At 41.1% G+C, this 22053-nt stretch overlaps 1 protein-coding gene across 1 annotated transcript; it reads right to left on the bottom strand.

Moving 5' to 3' along the window:
* Window positions 1-8756: 8756 nt before the first annotated feature.
* adamts15a (ADAM metallopeptidase with thrombospondin type 1 motif, 15a) lies at window positions 8757-21001 on the bottom strand. Its single transcript, XM_029448190.1, has 8 exons — window positions 20066-21001; window positions 15845-15977; window positions 15557-15724; window positions 12949-13232; window positions 12427-12604; window positions 12160-12332; window positions 10969-11144; window positions 8757-10407 (listed from the first exon to the last, which is right to left on the bottom strand). The coding sequence occupies exons 1-8, from the start codon at window positions 20999-21001 to the stop codon at window positions 9615-9617; spliced, it is 2841 nt and encodes a 946-aa protein (XP_029304050.1). The 3' UTR covers window positions 8757-9614.
* Between the last annotated feature and the right edge of the window lie 1052 nt (window positions 21002-22053).

The raw sequence follows: 22053 nt of genomic DNA, 5'->3' as shown, positions 1-22053 counted from the left end.
TTGCTCCTACTAAACACTCAGTTTTATAGGTTTATAGCGTCATATGACTTCATCCTCTCGCTGCTCCCTGGAAGATGTTTAGTCAATGAGAAATGAACTCAGTCTTTGGGGACTGGCGGGGCCAGACTGATGTGGCCGAAATCCAAACACATACAAACCACAGGCAGCAGGACTTTACTTCTCTTCTGGGCCAAGGTTAAAGGCATAATGTGACGTTTTGAAATTCAGCAGATTATTTGTCTTCGCCAGAAACATGTCACATTATAAGGAAAACCTTGCCATTTTGTTTCCCCCAAATGGCTCGCTAGTATCATTAGAATTCCCTGTTGAAACCAGGATGCACAGCCAGCTAGAAACACAAGGAGGGAGAAAGTTTGCTCTACATTGATACAAATGAAACCATCACATGAATATGTTATGCACACGCAATACTTTCATTCTCCTGATGATTTACAGGTTGCGTTTCTTTGCAAAAAGGTAACTCCTTGTCATGTTCTGGCCAGCTACCAATGGACTATTCCTGGGCACGTTGCTCTCAGTTCGGGTTAAACAAAGGACCCAAAGCAGCTAGACCACCCAAAACATTCATGAGTACGATTATGAGCGGCCAAAGCAGCCAGATCGTGTCCTGCTCTTCCAGCGTTCTGTATACACTCTGTGACTTTGATCACAGCTCCATGATTGATGCCATATTTTTCATTCGCCTGGGTTTGTCTTTGTGAACCAAATTATAGTGTGAAGAATAAATGTCAGAACTCTAAAACAAGCCCCCCACTTTTGGGTACTTACCATATCCCCTCTCATAAAGACACACATGGTTCTACTCAATCACTCTCTTCATTCTGGGACCTTAAAAACCTCTTGATTAGAGTAAATGGAATATGAAACCCCAGATTTAGCTCTGATGGTGTCTTTGGATGAGCAACTCAAATGAAACATTAAAGTTTTTCTCATACAGCTGCACTGAAGCAATGTTCAGCTGGCTGCGCTACAGGAGTTTTGTGTTTGAACATCGACATATACACTGATGCATACGGACCACTCTTGCTCAAGTTTTTGCTCGTCTGAATATCAACAACTCAATACTCAAGCACAAAAATGTACATTCCACCATTGGCTTGAACAGATAAACTGAAGTCATTTATCATCAAACACACACCTTCCAATACATTGACGCCCCTAAAACTCGAATGGAAACCATAAATGGTCATTTTCCAGCATCTAAGTTGTATACATTTTGCTGTGTTGGAATTGCTACAGACACTTCTTGAATAACTCCAGTCCATATGCAGTACCGATGAGGGGAATTGCAACATAAATTCAAACACTGACAAATGGGAGAGGATCAGTAAACAGAAGGGCTTCTCTCTAAAACAGCGGTTACCAACCTGGGGGTTAAGACCCCTGAGATGATTAACAGGACAGTAACCATAAAATAACCCCATAAATTATGACTTTTCTTGGACATTCTCCATTGAATAAGTGAAAATGAACATACAAACAACCACTGACGGCAGCCATTGCCTTGTTGTAAGGGGTCGCAAGCTAAAGATGTTGGGAAACAATGTCCTAAATCATCCTAAAATATACTTCTATTTAAGCAAAGTGTTCGAATTTCTAATAATAACCTCTCTCCAATAGAAACATTTTTCTTTCTCCAGAAGAGGTGAATCAAGGTATCTTTGGCTATTTACACCCTCCAGGCCGATAGTCTGGCTTCTAGCTGAACCTTTAACTGAAGAATAGTTGTGAATGCAAAAACAGCTGTACTTATTCCTAATCAATTCCTTCCTACCCTTAATTCTCTATAATGAGAAAAACCCACCTGTATTCACAAACCAATGCTGGTTACACTGCATTCTTTTTGCTTCAGCCTTACTGGAGGTCAGTCAGAGGTTTCCAACTGTCATACAGCAGGCTTACGAAGGAAAGAAAGCATCACGTTTGGAAATGGAGAATGTCGTTTATTGGGCCTCATCTCAACTGAACCCCGATGAAAGTGTCTAGCTTTATGAATCCCCCTTTTTTTTTTGCAGAATGTCAGTGATTCAGATGATTATGTGGACAGTGAGACTGCACAGGAACTGAGATCATTGCATTGACCGTCCAACTAAAAGAAACACATTTGCACACACTAGTATCGACCAGAAGTCTGTCATCTTTAACCCCGCTCTGTTTTTTCCTACGTCAAATATAAACGCTTGCTGTTGTCACGCAACACACTCAAGAAAGCACACGTCTTAAGTTCACATGAAGCTGAAACTAGAGGCTGGTGCCATTGTTGGCTCTGTACTGATACCGCTGTAGATTATGCAAAATGCCCCTCAGCAGCTCTTTCTTTATAATGCCAGGCTTAACATCAAAGGGAACAGGTCCAATCATTCCCATTGCAAACAGGTAAAAAGGCTGTTGTTTTCTGTAGTGTCTGGTGTCTGTACTCTCACTGGCCTAATCTCATGTACATCATGGATAAAGGCTAAAATGTCTGCATTGTGTAACCTACTATCAAAGCTTTGCATTCAGACACTAAATGCTTGGGTTCAGAATGTGGTCATTACTCGTCTTAAATGCTCTGAAATTTAGTAAATATTAGGCTCTGGCCAAAGGAATGTCCTCAGTGACCCTATCCTCACACAGACATGCCACACAAACAGGTTCACGCTGAAGTTGGGGGTTTATCTCTTCTGATCTACAAAATACTCCCTGCAGCTGACTGTTTTCTGTCCTTTTTTAGGGATTTTTTTCTTCAAAAATCTATTATAAACCAGACATTCAGATTGGGGCCAAAAATGTTCACTTTTTGAACATTACTTTTAGCTTACTCAATGAAGACAATAATGAGGAAAAAGTAGAGCAGATTTTGGAATTTGTGCTAATCTCTGTCCCATTTATCCTCATACATGTTTCCTCTCAAGCAAGGTCAAAGGTGAGTGTTTCAGTGACAGGTGACCAAGCTATCTTTGTAAGGCTTGGAGCTGAGCCACGTTGCTGCAATCACATTGTGTCACCAGGGTCGACTGTTGATCTATCAACAGAGGTATCAGAAAGCTTTCGTGCAAAGTTTCCACATGACTAGAGTGTGAATGTTTACATGAGACTGTTAGCGGCAAGTATCAAACAAATGGATCCCAGATTGAGACATTAATTATTAGGTATTAAACACATGATCTTTCCCATCTGACTGAGAGAATTAGATGGGAACATTGATTCAACTTTTTTGTCTGTACGCTAAATATGAAGCTAGTAGCAGCACCACCCAGCTAACATAGCCTAGCACAAATACTGGAAATTGGGGAAAAAGGCTAGCCTCGGTCCAAAGGTAACAAAATTCAGCACCTCTAAAGCTCACTAATGAACACTTTGTATGTTTCTTTGTTTGATCGTACAAAAATGATCCATAATTTGGAGATTGGAGACTCCCAAACAGTAACCAGTAATGTTACAGAGCCATATAGCTGTCTCTGTTTCACGTCTTTGTGCTAAGCTAAATTTCCAATGGTAGCTTCGTAATTAATGTACAGATATGAATGATATGAATCCTTTCAACTTTGCTTTTTTGTAGATACTCGGTTCAATAGGGCAGCAGAGGACTAAATTATGTTGTGCTCAGATAATTTGTTTGTTACTTGACAAAGCCACAACCACACAATAAACAAAAAAAACTCAGCCACACTTAGCTGAATCATTTGAATAGTTTTCCATGAGCAGAGGTCAGCTGTAGATCTGTCATCACTATTGTCTGCAGACAGATCCTCTTCCTGCTGCAGTCAGCAGACCTCCTCAGAGATGCACATTAATGAGGCTGCTCATTGGGCCTTTCCATGTACCCATTCAAACTCACATGGACAGTGTACAAAGCACTGCTTTGAGAGTGGATATCTTTAAAATGGTCTGCGGTGTGCAGTCCATCTGACTCAGCAATAGCTGCAAAAACAAAAATCTATTGCTGATCAGACAGAAGACGCCACATAGAAAGTGTGTCACTATGGCTTTTCACCCTAATTACTTACAGAAACTCTCAGGCCTTCGCCAGTTTCTAATGGTTTCACTAATTAGGGGTAAGCCCTTCCTTGGCAGGGGAACTATTAAAGGGAGCAAAAGAATGTAGAGTTATGGGCTATTTTTTTATAACAGGAAATGCATTGATGCACTGATGGTTTACCAAGCTAGTCAAGATTATGGCTCAATGTCAAGCCTTTGCAGCTGTGGTGAGTAAAGCAGGACTTAGTTTGTCTACTCATTAAATGGTAGTAGTTCTGTATGTAGGAGCAATTGGTTCAGTGCTTTGCCCAAGGACCAAAGATATATTCGATTTATTAAAAGTTGGGCCTTATTTTAGTAGCTTTGTCTAGTTATGATAATACTGTACTCACCAAAGAAATTACTGAGATCTGGGAACACTGACATTGATACAATAAAATCAGACTTGGCGAAAAAACACAAGTGCTTTAATGATCAGATGGGTTGTAAACAAGGCACCAGATTATCTAAACCACTGTATTTGGAGATAAATGTTTGGGACAAATCCTTAAACACACAGGAAGTGTGCACACATAATTACAGTAAGGATGGCAAAAGTGAGGAAGTCCATCTGTATCTGATGGATGCTTAGAAAGGGCAGTTTGTTCCAGAACTTAACTGTTCGTCTTTGTTTTCTCTTTCAATTAAGTTTTAAACCTTTTTTTCTAACATTTTATTAAGGAGTGGTTCCTCCCTCCACTTCATTGGAGAATTGATGTTGCTAATGTTCTGTCCTTCCATAAAAGTTAGTACCACTCTAATGGAAATGTGTATTAAATAAACTACACAATGTGTTAGAGACTGAGATCATTATTCCTTGGCATTTGGTTCAAATATACAATTTGTTTCCCAATGTTTGAGATTTATTTTTCCAAATCAAAACTTCATTTGAGAGAAGCTGGTGAAGCCAAACATTCTTTTTGATAAGGAGTCTGGCTCAATTAAAGCCATCAATCCTGCAACTGGATATGAGTATAAACCCAGGCAAGAGGCAACTAGGGGAACAAATAAATATTTCCATTGGCTCTCCTCCAGGTTTTCCTCTATCTGCTCTTATGTAGGTCAGACTATTCAGCCTTTTTGACATATCACTGCAAAAAAAAATATCTGACACAAGACCTCCCATGCTACACTCTGACCTTTTTCTCAAAGTCCTCAGACATGCATAAGTCATCATGTCAGAATTGCACAATTCAAAATTTCCACCTTCTCACACACAGCTGCATTTTTGGACTGGTCATAGACACAGACAGGGAGAATGAATCCGCATCATCCGGTGGAAAACATCTGTAGTTGCATGACTGAAATGTTGACCGTGAAACAAATGCACGGCAAAGTAGATTTTATAGGCTACGGGGAACTGCTACAAGGCACGCTGGCCACCCATCTCACCTATGCACTTACTGTGGCTGCACATGTGAGAGCTGGTAATTAATTTGGATATTTCACAGAAGGGAAGCAGAGAACTTGGGCATATGTTCTGGCACATGTTTCATAGTCCACACTTCATCTGCTTCCTCTCTTTCTTCTGTTTAATTTTAATGTTGACCCTTCCTTCAAGTTTGCTCAGCATGCATTCTGTCATTTTACTCCCTCTGGCAGTATTATAGCCTACACTTTTGGCAAAAACTATGCATTACTTTAGCTGAAGAAAGGCTCTTTAGTGTATATAGCATTCCTTCAAACCTTCTAGACTTTAGAAAGCCATAGCTTTCCAAAAAAGCCATAGCTTTCTAGCCAAACTCTAGAAAGCCACATTTGTCCATAAGTTACTCTAGAATCTAGAGTAACTTATGGACAAATGTGGCTTTCTTATGTTCAGAAATTCTTGATTTCTCAGGTTTTAAATGCTTAATTTCAAAAGACTCTGATACATGTCCCTCATCAGCAGTGATATTTGAAGGTTAATATTATCTACAAGTCAAGGGTGTCGTGGAAATTCATCATATAGTCATCTTATATTTTATCTCTATAAAGTTGTTTGGCCTTACAGTCACTAACCCTGTGTTTTCTATCTCTTGTCATACACATATCTGATGTCCCTGTGTCTGCTAGCATTTGACAGACAGTAAGGCGCCACTTTGACCATTGTCAGGCAATTAGCAGACGGATGCTAACAGTTGTAGTTAACTTGTGTGATGTCTCTGTGCCTTTTCTTCCCATTTAGTTGACAGAAATGTGTATTACCTGATCCTGCCCATGCAATTCTACTGTATAAATGACTTGTGTTTCTTGTTACTCATGGTCAGATACTTGTAGCATACGTGGCTGCAGGCTATCTGTCCTCTCAGCTGAAATGTATTTAATTCTGTAAACAGTTTTAACTCTTCATTAAATAATACCAAAGCTCTAACTTCTATATGTGTTCCTTTCTTGCAGGAAGGTGATTCATTTTTTAATTGCCACCACAAAGGGCAACTGGACTTTCTTGTGGTGTTAAAGATGCTTCACAAAATGTTTAATTCTGGAAGCTTGGTGCCTAGTGACTTTTAACACATTAGCTAGACACTCTGAGATTCTCCATGTTCTTGAACTGTTTACATTTTGATAATTCAATGAAGATAAAAAAAATAAAGCTGTCTGATCTGATGAGATCAGCTAGTAAGCTTGTTAGCTAGTTAGCTTAGCTTGGTTGCTACCAGGACAACAAATTCAAACAGTTAGCCCAATGTAAAAGGCATATCTTTTACCATGGCCTCCTGTCTCATAGCTGTGCTAACAATTGCTCTTTAGTGGAGATGGTTATACTCAAACAGAGGAGGTTAAATAAAAGTGAATAGTGCAACATGGCTATTGTGCTGTGAAGGCCCCTTTCATTTTGTAGTCTCGCCAGCAGCAAGCGGGGGTCTTTGCATTACTAAAATAAAAGCACTTGCACCACAGAGATAAGTTACAACATAACTTTTAAGTAACAACTAAATAGTTACACATGCCCTATGTTAGGTGTAAATCATAACATGTCACAGAAGGCTACTCACTAATAGTAAGACAGCAGTTTTTCTCCCACACTGCATAATTTTTTCATTATTTGCATGCTATTTGGAAACAGTAATTCTTTCGAGACTGAATTTATTGATAGGATATTTCAATAGTGATCTAGCTTACTACGATGTGCTTTTATGACAAGTGGCTCATGCCAGTCAGAAAGGTAGCCTAATGCACACGGTAACCATGACAATGGAACTCTATCTTTGATCGTTGATTGAACACTTGCCTTAGTTATGACTTAACGTAACAAGTAATCAACCAATTTTAGTAGCTGATTTAGTTACAAACTAACTAGTATTTACTAAGGCTCTAGTGTTGACTTTACACCCTAACTAAGTCAAAAGTATGAATGAACAGGAATTTAGGGGAGTTTTTCTCTTGGCACTGTCGCACTTGCTCATGGGGGAATGCAATTGGGTCTCTGTAAATGAAAGTGTACTGTCTAGCCATGTTATTTATGAAAAGTGTCATGAGATAACTTCTGTTATGTTTCTGCGGTGTATATAAATAAAAATATTCTTGTGACTTGCCTGAATCTACCCCACCCCCACGAGTAAATCTACTGATAGCGGAAATTGCATTGGAATTAATTGAATTTGCAGCAATATGTGTGACCAGGCCTTGATATTAAATCATTGCAGAACAGGAAAATAAAATGCAGTATTAGTTATAACTGTACATGAATGGCTTTATTTTTGGAATAAATACACTGAAGTCAAAGACAATTACAAATGCCTGTAAAAAAAAAAAAAAAAAGATCTAAAAAGTATTTACATTTTTTCACAGAGCTGAATAAATATATACATAGTATACAATACAGCCCATGTAGGTCATAGGTTTCTTTTGCTGTACAAAGTGCAAAAGCTGATAAAAAATAAAAATGATGATCCAACTAACACTGGATCCATCCTGTAGTTGGATGTTAGACTGGACAATGTGGCACCTTTAACAAAACAAGAATATAATGGATTACAGGATTTCAACAAGTGTCTAGAAAGAACAGCTTGGCTCGGGCTGTGAGGCCATGAACAAGGAGATCCAGAAAAACATACATTCTGTACAGCATAACAGAGGGCTTGCCAGCTTTTCTTCCCCCTTCTGCTTTATCGTTTCATTGATAATAAGTTATCTGTGGTAACTGTGCCAGACAGGCATGACTTAGCATAGCTGAACAGCCAATGAGAAGCCAATCGTTGAGGGGGAATGATAAAGGAAATGAAGGAAGCAATCAAACGTGCTGAACACAGGAGCCGGGAATTGAACACAGTATGTGTCTGTGCATGCATGTTAGTATGTGTGTGTTATATCAGGCTAAGCCCTTATCTGCAATGTTGGGTGCAGCCTCATGAAATGACCACTAGCCATTGTCTCCTGCCCTGATTTGTTTAGTCAGATCTGTCATGAAAGCCACCGTGTGGCTTCAGATTCTAATTTTAACTGTTTCCATGCCTGGTGCTAAGTGAAGTCTGCAGAAGATTAATGTCTACAGCTTTGTATATTTGGAAAATAAATGCTGGCTGCATCGGTATTGTTTGTTTCTTTGAAAGCTTTAGTAAAATCATACAGTGGTTGTTACTGTAGAAATCTATCCAATGTTGATTAGCTAAAGGTGTTAACCAACTAGGGTTGCAACTAACGATTATTTTAATTATCGATTACTCTGCCGATTATTTTCTTGATTTAATCACTTGGTCTATAAAATGTCAGAAACAAGTGAAACATGTCCATCCCAGTTTCTCAAAGTCCAAGGTGATGTCTTTAAATGTCTTGTTTTGTCAGTCCAAAACCCAAAGATGTTCAGTTTAATATGATATAAAACAGAGAATAGCAGGACATCTACATATTTGAGAGGCTAAAAACAGAATGTCTGCCATTCAAGCGTGAACGATTCTTTAACTTGCATTGTAGGAGCAATGCAGCAGCAGCAGCTTATGTACAATGACATAAATTATGAGATCTGTTTAATTTTTTTATCAATTCCATGATTTTAAAAGATTCCCTGAAGAAACGCCTTTAAGATGGCAGATGAAGAGCACACATAATGTTAATCATTAGATGGACAGATGACTCTGTGTGAAGTGTTGTGGGCATTACATTTTAGTCCAGTTTGTGAAAAGTTATGCACGTCAATCCTGGTGTATTTGCTTTTTGAAAAATGGAAGAATTTCTTGGACATCAGAAGGCTTCACTCATCTTTTTGCAAGACTCAAATAAAACTTTGAAACCTGAACAGTCAAAATAGTGTGACATGAAATGGGTTCCAGACTCATAAGGTAATCTTGATTGATTGCTTGCAAATGGGACATTTGTAGATTCAACTACATTTTATTTGACCTTCTATAATGTTATTTTGCCAGAATCATAGTTAGACCTGGATATAGTCTTTTGAAGTCAGAGTGATGGCAGTGAAAAATATCTTCCAGCATTCATCCTGCGACTTTCACTCTCCTTCCAATATTTTCTTGGTTCTTCCAAGCAAGCGTCCCATGATGCAGGTGGAAAAATCTGCACCCGACAGACACGGTGTGTGTGTGATACTTGCAGGTTGATTCAATTTAGTCCATTTAAAACACAACAAAGATTTGTAGTTTATAGGTTTTTAGTTACTAGCAAGGCCTTAAGTTACAGAAGTCCAGCTCCTGTGGCTTGCGTAAGCCAGTGCAGTGGTCCCTTGGGAGCAGATGCCCATTTTGGGTTTTGCAGTGCAACGGTCGTCTCTTGAAGCCCTTCCCACAGGTTCTGGAGCAAGGTGACCACTGCCCAATATGCCACTCAGGACAGGGGTCCCCACAAATCCTGGTGGCTGGGAGTCTTTGTGAAGGATCACAGTCCAACCCTGGCCTCCCGTCCAGTCTCAGACACTGAACCATCCTCCTCTGGATCCCACTTCCGCACGTCACTGAGCACTGGTCCCAACCTGTGGATATCCATTTCCCAAGAGTGGGATCCTCCATGATATAAGACTTCTTCAGGGTGTCTCCCCCCTTTTCCTTGACACTATCCTCAGCCAGGACACTGTTATGGGAGTTTACACGCCCGTCCTTCTTCAGAGTCTTGTCCTCCTTGGTCTGACGGGCGAGGTAGAAGGAATAGCGGATTCGAGGCGGCGTCATTTGGCCTGCACACAGCACCTCTACAGTCAGGGATTCTCCCAAAGGCTTTACGGCCTGCAGGGTCTCTGAGAGGCCGGCCGTGCCACTGTAGCGCATCAGGCTTCCCTTCACAATGATGTCCCTCTCTCCAGCTGACACCACATAGTTCCCATTGAGCAGGTAGTGGCCCTCGCTGTTTTTAACCGCCAAATAGTTGTCGTCACTCCTCATTCCCTTGTAGCCTCGCTGACGGATGTCTATGTTGGCTGCGCCCACTGGTAACATGACCACAAAGTTGTAGCCATGCCTACATGCCAAAACATATAACAGTTAATGAGAGCTTATAATAGTGAAGATAATGCTGTCATACAACGCTGTATTAGGGCCATTCTAGGTAAAAAAAAAAAAAAAAAGTTACGGAATTCGGGGAAGGGGGTATTGTTTACGAGAACAAACTCTGATTTTCCGAGAACAAAGTTGTGAATTTCCGAGAACTAAACTCCAAAAGAATTTGTGTTTTTTGTCAAGGAACAACATTGCTTCACAGGTTGGATCAACCTCATCACACCACAGATGTTGCCGTTTGTTGTGCCTGCAGTGGATGACCATGACCAACTTTTCTTTTGCTCCGCAAATGTATGACTTTATCTCACAGAATATCCAAAAAAATGTTCTTCTCATAAATGTATGACTCTAATCTCGTAAATTCTGAGTTTTTTCTCTAAATATTACCCCCTCCCATGGCTCCGTATATTTATTTATAACCTACAATGGCCCTAATACACCGTCATGCTGTACTTTCATGTTTAAGTAATAAAGAATAAGAATGATGTAAGCGTTATCCCATGATGATGCAGGTTTTACTCACTCTGGCTTTGTGAAGAGTCCCGACACCTTCTTGCAGCCCTTGCTATCACCTCCGCAGATTCCACACTTATCAAACTTCTTGTTGGAGCCAATTTTTCCTTCACAGCCCGCCTTAATGCACTTTCCTTGGACACACACTCCTGTCGAGTCTGGGGAGCATGGAGTCCCATCCACAACCTGGAGTGTACAAAGACATTTTCATTTTAGATTTTCATATACACTATACAGTAAAGAAATCAAAGATCTTTAGTTGCAAGAAGCAAACACAGCAGTGCATCCAACACACAATGTGACTCATATACCAGTCCCTGTGTGTTGAATTTAGTTTATATCTTTATTCCAGGTTATTAAAATTCCCAGGTAGGAATATATTTGAATTATTGAAGCCATTTCCTTTTGTATAGCTGTTTTGATTCCTGTAATTCTTTCAATATATCCACAGTTTGCTCAATATACAGAATACCTTCTTGTTTTCTTAATTAATAAGAAAGCAGGCAAACTAAACGTTTAAATTATCCCTCATAAATGTATTAGTTACAGACATAAATAATGTAAACAGTGAACAAACGAGTACCAGGATGACATATAGTAAGATACTATTTTATGTGGAGGACAGTTTCTAAAGTGAGGCTAAATCAGCTTCACTGCTTGTCTGTCTGCAAATATGTGACTGAGGAGTTCACTTATTGCGGTAGTGAGCTCCCTGACGCAGACAATTTTCCATCCTAGGATATATCTGACACCAAATAAACCAAACTAGAGCTCACGTTTTAAGCAAAACTGTGCACAGAATACTATGTAAACTAATTTTTGGTTCTAAGTCATGACTCTGTAGTTAAAACATCCAGCTGCTCCGTGATTCAGAGCTACGTGTCCCCTGAGCGCTCTTATCTACTCCTCCTAAGCCGGTATGATGGAGTGAAGTGTGAAGTGACTCTGCCTCACTGCTGCTAAAGCTCACTCTACACCCTCCTATCTGAAAGAAATAAACTATCTTCCTCCCCTCCTTCATTCCTGCCTTCACTCTTTGCACTTAGACCAGAGGCAGCTGGCTGACATACTATATATTCACGTTCCTTGGCCTCAAATCTTAAAACTTTAACTTATTTAGACTTTTGTCCCATCACCAATGAAATTGTCTTTACATTTGTTCAGGCAGGGCAGAAAATGCACTTGAGGTCTTGCTGTTTACCTTGGGTGCCAGGACATAGAAGTAGCCAGTGCCATTAGCCCTGCAGATGAGTTTACATCTGTCATCGGTGGACACTCCAGAGTACTTGGGTACCCACACCACAGAGGGGTCGATACGGTTACTGTTGAAATTGCGGCCACTGGACGCACACTGCTCCTCACGATAAGTTTTACCTACACAAAGGGAAGGGGGAGGGTACAGGAAGTGAGAGGTGGGAACGCTCTAAAATGTCAGTAGACATAGTTGTCTGTTTTGAATGCCTCGTACCTGTGTCAGGGCAGCGGTACAGGTTGCAGGAGCGGTATTTGACCCGAACCCCTTGGCAGTATTTACCACCATTTGATGGAACTGGGTTGTTACACTGTCTTTTAGACAGTTGGACTCCGCCTCCACATGTGCGTGAGCAGGAACCGAACGGGCCCCACTTTCCCCAGCGGCCGTCCACCTGGAAATACACAAACCAGTGGCATATTACAGAACGTATAACAACAAAGACTGTCCTTAATCATATCCCAATTAAGGCTGCCTTCACACCAAATCAAACGTTGCGGCAATTAGTGCAGGTTTGTGCCAAGTTGTGGAAGTGTTGCCAAAATGGGCCATTGATTGCAAAAGTGTTTCAACTTTCAGTGCGAGCCGCTGCAGTTTCTTTCGGCATCCCTTGCGGTCCCCACCACTGTAGCCCAAACGCACTACCCACATTCAAAGGAATGGGAGGACTGGCATTTTTGCCGCAATGCATGATCTGGTGTGAATACAGCCTATGTTGATATCAAGAGCTCTGTTTACCTTCACATTTTGGACCCGTTTGTCGGAGCAGACCCCTCGGTCGCAGACCTGATTGTCCCCACAGTGGGTGCCATCTGCCCAGGGGAAGTGACGAGTCATACACACCAAATGGCCATTGGATTTTCCTGTGCACCACAGACGGCCGCATGGAGGTTGCATAAAGGGACAGGGCTTGGAGCCTTCTCCAAAAGCAAGCTCACACTGACGGATGAGGGCGTAGGATGCTCCCGGCAGCACGTCAGGGAGGACCAGTGGTTTCGGAGGCTGGTCCAGCAAACATTCCCCTAGAAGAGGGCAACTCAGTGAGCAACACAATGGACGATACCAACTGTCATCTCTAGTTTCATTGCTTTTCTTTACCTACTTTAAGCACTTACACCCATTTATTAAAATAATAGCAAATATTTCACAAAGATATTACCACAAAATCATGAAAAACAATGTGTTCTATACTTATGCATCAATATTTCCACTTTCCTTTCATTAAGTGTGTGTGTGTTGTGGGTGGGTGGGATTGAGGGTTGCAGGCAGTAAGTAGCCATTGCCCTTGTGATTTGGGCTCTTTGAAGTGGAAGTACAGCTTGATGCAGTGCATGCCACATACCACACACAGACACATAACATACACTCATGCATCCCCATCCCATACTCAAACTGAAAACCCACAAGCTCATCCTCATATGTTTGATCCCACCCAGGGATAAAGTTATACTACAATACACTTAAACTTTTAGATCGGAGCATGACATCTTAGCTTTAAACCAAAATGACATGCGGAAAGCAAGCAGTTCAAAGGTCAAACGCATGGCCTCCATTTACAATAAATGGCACACAGAAACAATTCCAGGAACAGGCTGATAATAGGAAGAGTTTGACGAGCAGGTGGTTGGAAACATGAAAGATCAACATCAAGGGATGAGAAGGTTTCCATAAGGAGGTTTTTATCACACAGCTTCTCACCCTTATGGGGAATTTACACATCCAAAACAAGTCATTTGCACTGGGGGAAAAATGGGTTTGCTTGCTTTGAACTGTTTATTATGCCATTCGTGTTGCGGTGAATTCACAACAGATAATAAGGCAGTGAGTGAATGAGCTCTAACTTGTGGCAAATTAGTTTCCTCCCATTTCACCGCAAATTTGGCAGAAGAAATGTACTGATTAACTGATAATAAGTAATACTACATAAACAAGTCACTCCACACTGAATAAGCTAAACCTAGCCTCTTCCTTCCTACTCTCACTACAAAGAGCTATCTTCGAAAACAATAGCTGTCATTGTTGTTGTGTGGAGAAATTAACAGGTTACAAATAATTTGGGGCACAGCACTCCATAAAAACTGCCTCAAACATGTGGCAACATGTTTTTTTCCCTCCCCAATGCTTTTTGAAGTCTACATTTTTGACAGACGGCCAGGAGAAGCCAAGTTACAACATTGTTAGATAGAAATCACTGCCTGTCAAGTCAAAAATGTTCATCTATGTCTCGTTCTGGACCAGTTTGTGTTCTTTTGTCCTCAGACCATCTCTTAAATAGACACAGAAATTAGAAAAAAAGTTTGTCTATTTGGAGTAAACCTGCATGGGAAACACTGGGCAGATACACCTCTCAGTCCAAACCACTGTGGCGACTCTCCCCAGAACAAGCCCTCTAATTTGGGACAGATGTGGGGGCAGTTTTAAAATAAACGTTTAGCGTTGCTCTGAGGCCAAGTCCTGTGGTCTGGCCTGCTTGGCAAACAATCTGCCTCCAACCGAATGAATTTCTTCTTGGCTTTTACCATTCTTTTCTAAAATCATGGTGCTATACAAGGTTAGGCAGATGTCACATTTGAAGATAGACTGATGGTGAAATTCAATCATGCTCTCACTTGCATTTACCTCAAATGATTGTTGTCATCTTGCAAATCAGGAGGTGTTAACCCTCAAATATGGAGTAAAACCCAGCAAATGTCAAAAGAAGAGCCTGCTGCTCTTCACCAGCTGCATGGAGGTCATGATCTGCTTATATGAATAATGCAATAAGTATGTGCTCTCCTAATGTGATCAGAACCTAACTACATGTTTGTTAAGCACTGTGCTCCACCAATTTAACATTCTATCCCGAAAACAAGATATCGTCTTCCTTTTCAAAACGTAGTGCAAGCATTACCCACAATTCAACTTGACGCTTGTGTGTCAAGCTAATAGTAACTAATGTAGCTTTGAGGTGCAAGCCTCAAAAAGAGATGAGGAGCGGGCTACAGATGTCTGATGGACTCACTTCTTTCTAACTCCACACCTCCAGATTTAGTTGATTTTCCAACTTGCAGTCTTCAGACCCAACTGACGCTGACTCAAGTGATGTCACTTAAGGCAATTCATCAGACTTCACACAGCTCCCTCTGGAGCCACAAAAGGCCTTATACAATTTTTGTCACATATGCTGTAGTACTCCCTAACATGTGTAAACAGACTTTGATGTCTAAAATCTGTGGAAATTACCCTTTAGTTATAGTTTGTGTCTGTCCTGACTTTGGCTTCACACCATTTTAATCATTTTAATCACGCTATGAGGCTGCTTGCGGTGAAACACAGGAGTCAGGGGTCAGGGGTCGTGGAAACTCACCGTGTCCGCTGTCCAAGAATTCAGTGATGATGGCAGCACTGCAGGGGGACCAGGGGCTGGTGCGGTTGATCTGAATGAGAGTGGGAGACATCATGTGGTTTTCCTGCAGTTTCCCAAACACGTCCTCGCAGGCCCTCACATTGTCGTGTGGCATGTTGAACACATGTCCTGTGGAGAGGGGACGAGATGTCAGATGTCTTTCATGAATACACGGATACCTTTATCTGTGACACTGTAGGAAACATTACAGTACTAATGTGTATTGAATGATGGATGCCGTTGGCTCACCGAGCTCATGAGCAGTGGTGAAGGCTGAAGGTAGGCCGTCGTCTTCGATCACAGAGCAGCTCCTCTTGGGGTCACACATGGTGCCGACATCCGCCATGCCAAGAGTGTCACAGGTGGAGGCCCCGCACAGGTCCTAGACAAAAATATAATCATTTGAATTAGTAAAAGATTCAGTAATGTGAGCCTCAATTTGTGTAGCCTTGGCCTTCATTACTATGTGTTATACCATTGTAATCTGGTTGATTCTAACCTTGGAGTTTGTCTGAAACTTTTCTGTTTCTTGCCCTGGCTGACTTCTTTTTAGTAATGTCACCTCGTTCCCAGCCCTCAGCATTTAACTTGGTGAGTACAACGGTATCAATACTTATAGAAGTGATGGCCAAAACTACGAAAATAAGACCTGAGTTGTTACAAACTGGAATTATCCTTTTAAAGTTGTCTTGTCATTACAGTAACGCTTGTTTTCTAGAGATTGTGAAAAGATGCGATAGTGTTAAGCCATCCTTGCTACCACCCACTCCGTGTTTTTAGTGGTCAGCCGTGTTTAGAGCACACCTTCTTCTATGAGCTAATGTAACTGTCCCCAATCATAACATGTCCATGCCAGAGCAGAGTTTCCAGATGACCTATTTCTCCACCACAAGGTTTTTAAAACCCAATCTTAGAGAGTATCCATTTGGAGCTGAACCTCCTAATCACAGGACAACTTCTGCAGAAACCACCACAGAGAACCGCCCATCTGCCTGGCTCCTAAACAGCTCTGTCTCTACATACCCCAGACACACAGAAAACCAATAGTGGTCAGCTATTAGAGATAAAGCACAGCACTGGGTTAATGTCACATAACCCCTGCAATCCTCCTCTGTACTGGATGTACACATTAAAGACAGTGCCAAGTGAAGACCTTGAGCGCTATGACAAATCATTCCTAGAATAAACCACAAAACCGCAATTGTTGGCCAGCGCAAATCTAGTCCAGATGTGCTCATGTGCGCAGACGACATGTGAATGCTTAGGCCATTTATGAGCAAAAACTGCAAGACGGTGTCAATGAGTTTGTTCTTTGATTTGACCTACTTCCCATATCTGTCATCTATCTTTGCTTTTTGTGTGTTTAAAAACAATTAAAAACAATATGCAAGTTATCTCCGCAAATAAATATTTCCATTTTATTTTGTGTGCAAATTTCAATGCATTTAACTAACACGGTGCCTTTTGCGGTTTGTGTTTTTGGTGCATTATTCATAACAGTCATGTTGTTCCGAGTTTCAGTTAGTACTTTTTAAACTAAATACTATTAGGAGTGGAAAAATAGTTCTGCTATACAGCAGTATCATACACCTGGTTTACGACATCTGGACATATCTGGGTGTACTCTCCTTTCTCAAACCATTATCTATCGTGCAAATAAAGTCAAACATGCTGTGAGCTAAAGTACAACCACCCCCCTCTCTCCCAGAGGAGAAATAAATATGTCAGATGTACAGTTAGATTGGGTCTTTTGTTGGATACTGGATGTTCACATACAATAAACTTTCTGTGTAACTTAATGAACTGAGTAAACTTGCAACATTCTTTACACAACGATCATGCTGGCTAAAGAGTTTAAAGACAACCACAGTTGCCTCCGGACAACACTGAGTTGGTCTTCATAAAACCTGCAAATTGTACTGTGGGATGGTAAAAAGCAGACAATGGACATGCCTTAAATGCCCATTGAAAGCAATGGTAAACCAAAACACCACCACTGACTAAGAACATTGACTTTTTGACCTTCAGCTGCTTTACTAAGCAGAATGCTCTTTTATCAATGCGCATGTGTGCAGACGCCTTGTTTAATATATTGTGAAGCTAAAGTGTAAAATATTATTAATAAGCCCCTTTTAGTCTGGAAGGGGTGAATTTGTCTGAATGCACACTACAGGACAGAATGGCAAAATATTTTGTTAAAAAAAAAGACCTGGCAGTTTTACTTATAATTTCATGATCCTATTCGTTCGGCCTCTCGTATTTTATACTGTGTTGAGATCCTGGATGTTTTGCATGTGATGTTAGCAAGCCCAAAACCATTGTGTATATCCATTTATGAAGGAGAGCTCATTCTGATCGATTACATATTATATGTATTCATAAATAAAGCTGAAATGTTATTGCATGGAAATTGAAATGTCAGTGCAGGCATAGATTGTTCAGACAAATCTTGAAAAAAGGTTCCCCCTCACCCTTTTACCTACTTGTTTAGTTTCGCTCAATTCCTGCGTGCCTATGGGATCATGATAATGTTATTTGATCCCATAAATACTCACCAAATAAGCCAAGATAGCCTTATATTGCTGTTTGACGTAACTTCTGACTACACCAAAAATATAAAAAAGGCCTGTCTTAACAACAGTATCTAACTACTAAAGCCAAACTCCTGCATCTCTGAACTATCTCTTAAACCAAATCACACACATTTGGTTATTCTGTGTGATTTTCTTTTAACTAATGTAATCATTTTCCACTTCCATTCACTGAGCCTCCACTGAAAGTGTTTGGAGCCCTCCTAGGGAAGCCCGCCTCCCACTTTGAAAACATCTGACCTCTGAAACATGGGTTTGATGGATTGTGTTAATGTTTATATTTTGTTTGTTGAACACTCTAAATGAACACTCCATGAACTTCCATCAGCAGGAACTTGTTTTTCATACATATTGATGCAAAGTTTTCTTTGTTGGTCCAATCCTGGCAAATGCATCTTCTTCTGAAATACAGTTCAATTCATTCAGTCCAATATAATATGAACCCAAACAATGACTGAATCCTGTAACGTATGTCTTTCTACTTTATACCACAGATTACAGCCACATGACTCACTGTCTGTAGACAGGTCCAGTGCAGTTGGATGCGGTCATTTAAACTGGCTACAGAGTTTATAACATCGACTGCACGTGGAGTTTACCAAAACCTGGTAACACCCTAGATTTTGTAGCTTTCTGGAAAATACAGCCCATCTTTGAGGTGTCATGGCCTAAATGGGGAAAGCATGCTGTGCGCACATAGGAGCCTTAAAGCAAAACGAATGAAGGAGAGAGGAAGTGTGTGACAGAGTGAAGAATGTGTTGTGAAGATGATGCAACTGTGCAGGCTGACTGCAGCTTGTGCCAGACTTGGGGCGAGCAGGTATGTGAGCAGGTCCCTATGTGACATGCACAAAGGGACCTCCCCCCTCCTACATCACTCCCCCGCTCCCTCCATCTCTCCCTTCAGGGGCCTGTTTAATGAGGAGCAGGCAAGGTGGTGGGAAGGGCTGGAAAACCCACAGCTGGAGGAAGAATGGGAACGGCTGAGAGAAACAAGACACTTCCCACAATCTCCTCCCTGGTCACACTTACATTTGGCAAAGTTACAGTTAAAACATTTGTTTGAGGTCTGATACGATCATGTGTCGGATAATGTTAGTGACATTGGTCACTGGTAATTCAGCACCTTCTTATGTTACTTTGACTCTTTAATTATGGTCCTTTGAGACTGTAATTCCATCTGCAGTTGACCCCTTGACTGCAGAGTGAACTATATCCAAACATAATCATTCTCAGTCATTAATCTGCTGAGTTTGTCTTCAACATCGGCCTGTATCCACAAGGCAGACAGTTCATCATATATCAGTGGGTTACACACTGGCCAATGAATTTGAGCATAGACTTAATCTCTGACCCGGCGTCATCTGCCAAATATTTGGGAGTGCAGAGAGAACTCAGAGGTAGGTTCCAAGTCTATAAAACTAGCCTCTAAGGATCCATGAAGAGCAATCAGGGCTCTTGCTCTGTTCGGCTCAAGTAATTTCCTCAGTGACCCAGCCTCAGTGTCAAAGCTGTGATGTTATTGGTGGACTGGATACTCACTGAATGCCTGTTCCCTAAGTTCACTAGAGGTGGGGAGTGTGTTTTGAAAGCAAACCAATTACCTGACACAGCAGGAGTCGCTGAGAGGCAAGCATGTCATGTAAAATACAGCATCTAGCTGACCAAGTTAATCTCTTATCAAACATAAACATGTCTTACATACAAAAAACACTATTAATGTTTATTATCATTATCATCACCTCATTATTTTAGACCTTGAAATAATGTATTTGCATAGCAATTTTCTCAGATTAACGCATTTATGTGCGTAATTACGTTTAGTAAAATACCACATTCTGCCGTGTTACATCAGACCCAGCTGCATAAAGCAATTTACCTGTCTAGTGAAAAGGATGGCTGTGTCCCAGTAGTCTGGATGCTTGTCGTTGTTTTTGTTCATCTTTTTTTGCCAAGTGCAAAAGTTTCGCAATGTCATGGCTGCGTTCCCAGACACCTTGGGTCCTTTGTCCTCCTCGGAAATAATCACGATCTTCACAACTACTATACTGATGGAGTTTAGGATACTGGGGTGTTTGTAGAGCCTCGCTGCCACTGCCATGAGTGTCAAAATGTAGTGTTTTAGGTCATCTCCATGGAACTGCGCCATGGACTCGTCCGCCACCACCAGCGTCTCCACGTACCTAGGGATTGAAGCGAACCTTTTGGCTCTCCCCATCCTCTTCAGCAACGTTTCGGTCACATTATTGTAATCTTTTAGTCGCTTATACTTCTCCAACGATTGTGCAACTTGGAGACTTATGTCGCTGTCCACTGCGCACCTAGAGGTCGAATTGAGCTTCAGGTTGTTGCTGGTTCTGCGCCGGATGATATGCGCACCTTCTGAGCTTGTGGTGTCATTTTGCACGGGGCTGATAAAATATTCCCAGCCTTGGAAGCCAAATGCACCTTGTAAACCCTTACAGAGGCTCAAAGCAGCGTAAGAATGTGGGTCAGCGTTCACGTATCCGGAGTAAAAACACCGGCTCAGGTCAGTGGTGACGTCGGTGTTGGAGAGCCAGAATGCGTCTTGGTTAGAAATGGAAGGGGCAATAAAATTAGAGTCCTGGTGTAAATCGATCACTAATTCCTGCTGGAAAGCTCGTATTTTTAGCACACATTTTCCATTCAGGACATCCACGTCGTTGTCAAAATCCCTCTTGTCATTGTTGTGGTTATCCGATCTAATAGGGAAGCAAAGTTCACTTTCCATGCAACGAACAAGTTTTAAGAGTGAGACCACAACGTAGAGGAGAACATTTTTCTTGATAAACATGACGATATTTGCATTCAATAAAGAATGCAATGACCACCATAGGAAACAAAACGATATTGAATATGCAAGCTCAGTGGAAGCGGTAGGAGCCACAGATCAGGAGGAAGAGATCCAGTGCGCAGGATTCTAAAACAATGCAGGTCGTACAAGTCCACTCAGTGCAAACTCCTCCTGGTCATGACCCATTCCCATTCTCCACCTGTGTGTGCTGAGTCGACTCCTGCCTTCTGTGGACTTTATGCATTTTCGTCATGTGTAAAAAATATGGAAACTCAATCTCCCTTTTGGAGGGGGGGAAGTCTGTGGAGGTGCTCATTGGATGCGCGTCTCGGCTCGAAACTTTTTCTGCGGCCACTTGAGACTCAGCAAACAGCAGGCCTATCATTGTGTTCCCAACACACTGATGAATTATCAGATCTCCTAACTTCCAGGGTTTTGTGCGCGCAGAGCCTGCCTGACTCCACACAATCTGCAGTCCACCATGTCATTACTAAATTGACACTTTTGACAACATTGCGAAGATGCAATTAATAAAATTAGTTTTCATCTCAAAGAGCTAGATCAGCAGAAATATGTCCTACTTTGAATATATAACTAAGAAGAATGCTTTAATAACTTGCATTGCACTTTACATGTTCAGTGGGCTGCAGGAGATTACATAGATGTTAAAAAAGTGAACATGACACGTAATTATAATGTTTGCAACTGACGTCCCTTAGAAGAATATGAGGCTGCTGTAATTCTTTATCAGCGTTGATGTCATGGTCAGATCTGTTTCTCTGCATAACTCGCATGCGACATCTGGTGGACAACAAAATAACTGGGATCCTTCAATTCAAATATTGTGTGCAATCTGATTATTGCTGTAATGTAATGCAGAACAAATGTGGAAAGTAACTAAGTACATTTACTCAAATAGGCTGATGTATTTTGGTACAGTTTTGAAGTACTAATGATGCAAGTTTATACTTCTATTCCTCTACACGTTTTAATCAGTTACTAATTACTTTGAAGATCAAACCTTTTTATTTACAGAACATTTGATCACCCTT

Source organism: Cottoperca gobio, chromosome 14 (assembly GCF_900634415.1).
Source record: "Cottoperca gobio chromosome 14, fCotGob3.1, whole genome shotgun sequence".
NCBI classification, from domain to species: Eukaryota; Metazoa; Chordata; class Actinopteri; order Perciformes; family Bovichtidae; genus Cottoperca; species Cottoperca gobio.
The sequence above is the reverse complement of the archived record's forward strand: the minus strand, read 5'-3'. Positions and strand labels throughout refer to the sequence as shown.

Excerpts from the sequence above, each read along its gene's own strand:
- adamts15a (XM_029448190.1), bottom strand. The coding sequence starts at position 21,001 with ATGTTTATCAAGAAAAATGTTCTCCTCTACGTTGTGGTCTCACTCTTA. Across the intron at positions 15,978-20,065 it reads CCATCCTTTTCACTAGACAG|GACCTGTGCGGGGCCTCCAC; the intron begins GTAAATTGCTTT and ends ATTTTTGTCTAG. Across the intron at positions 10,408-10,968 it reads GGACTCTTCACAAAGCCAGA|GCATGGCTACAACTTTGTGG; the intron begins GTGAGTAAAACC and ends TTTGGCATGTAG.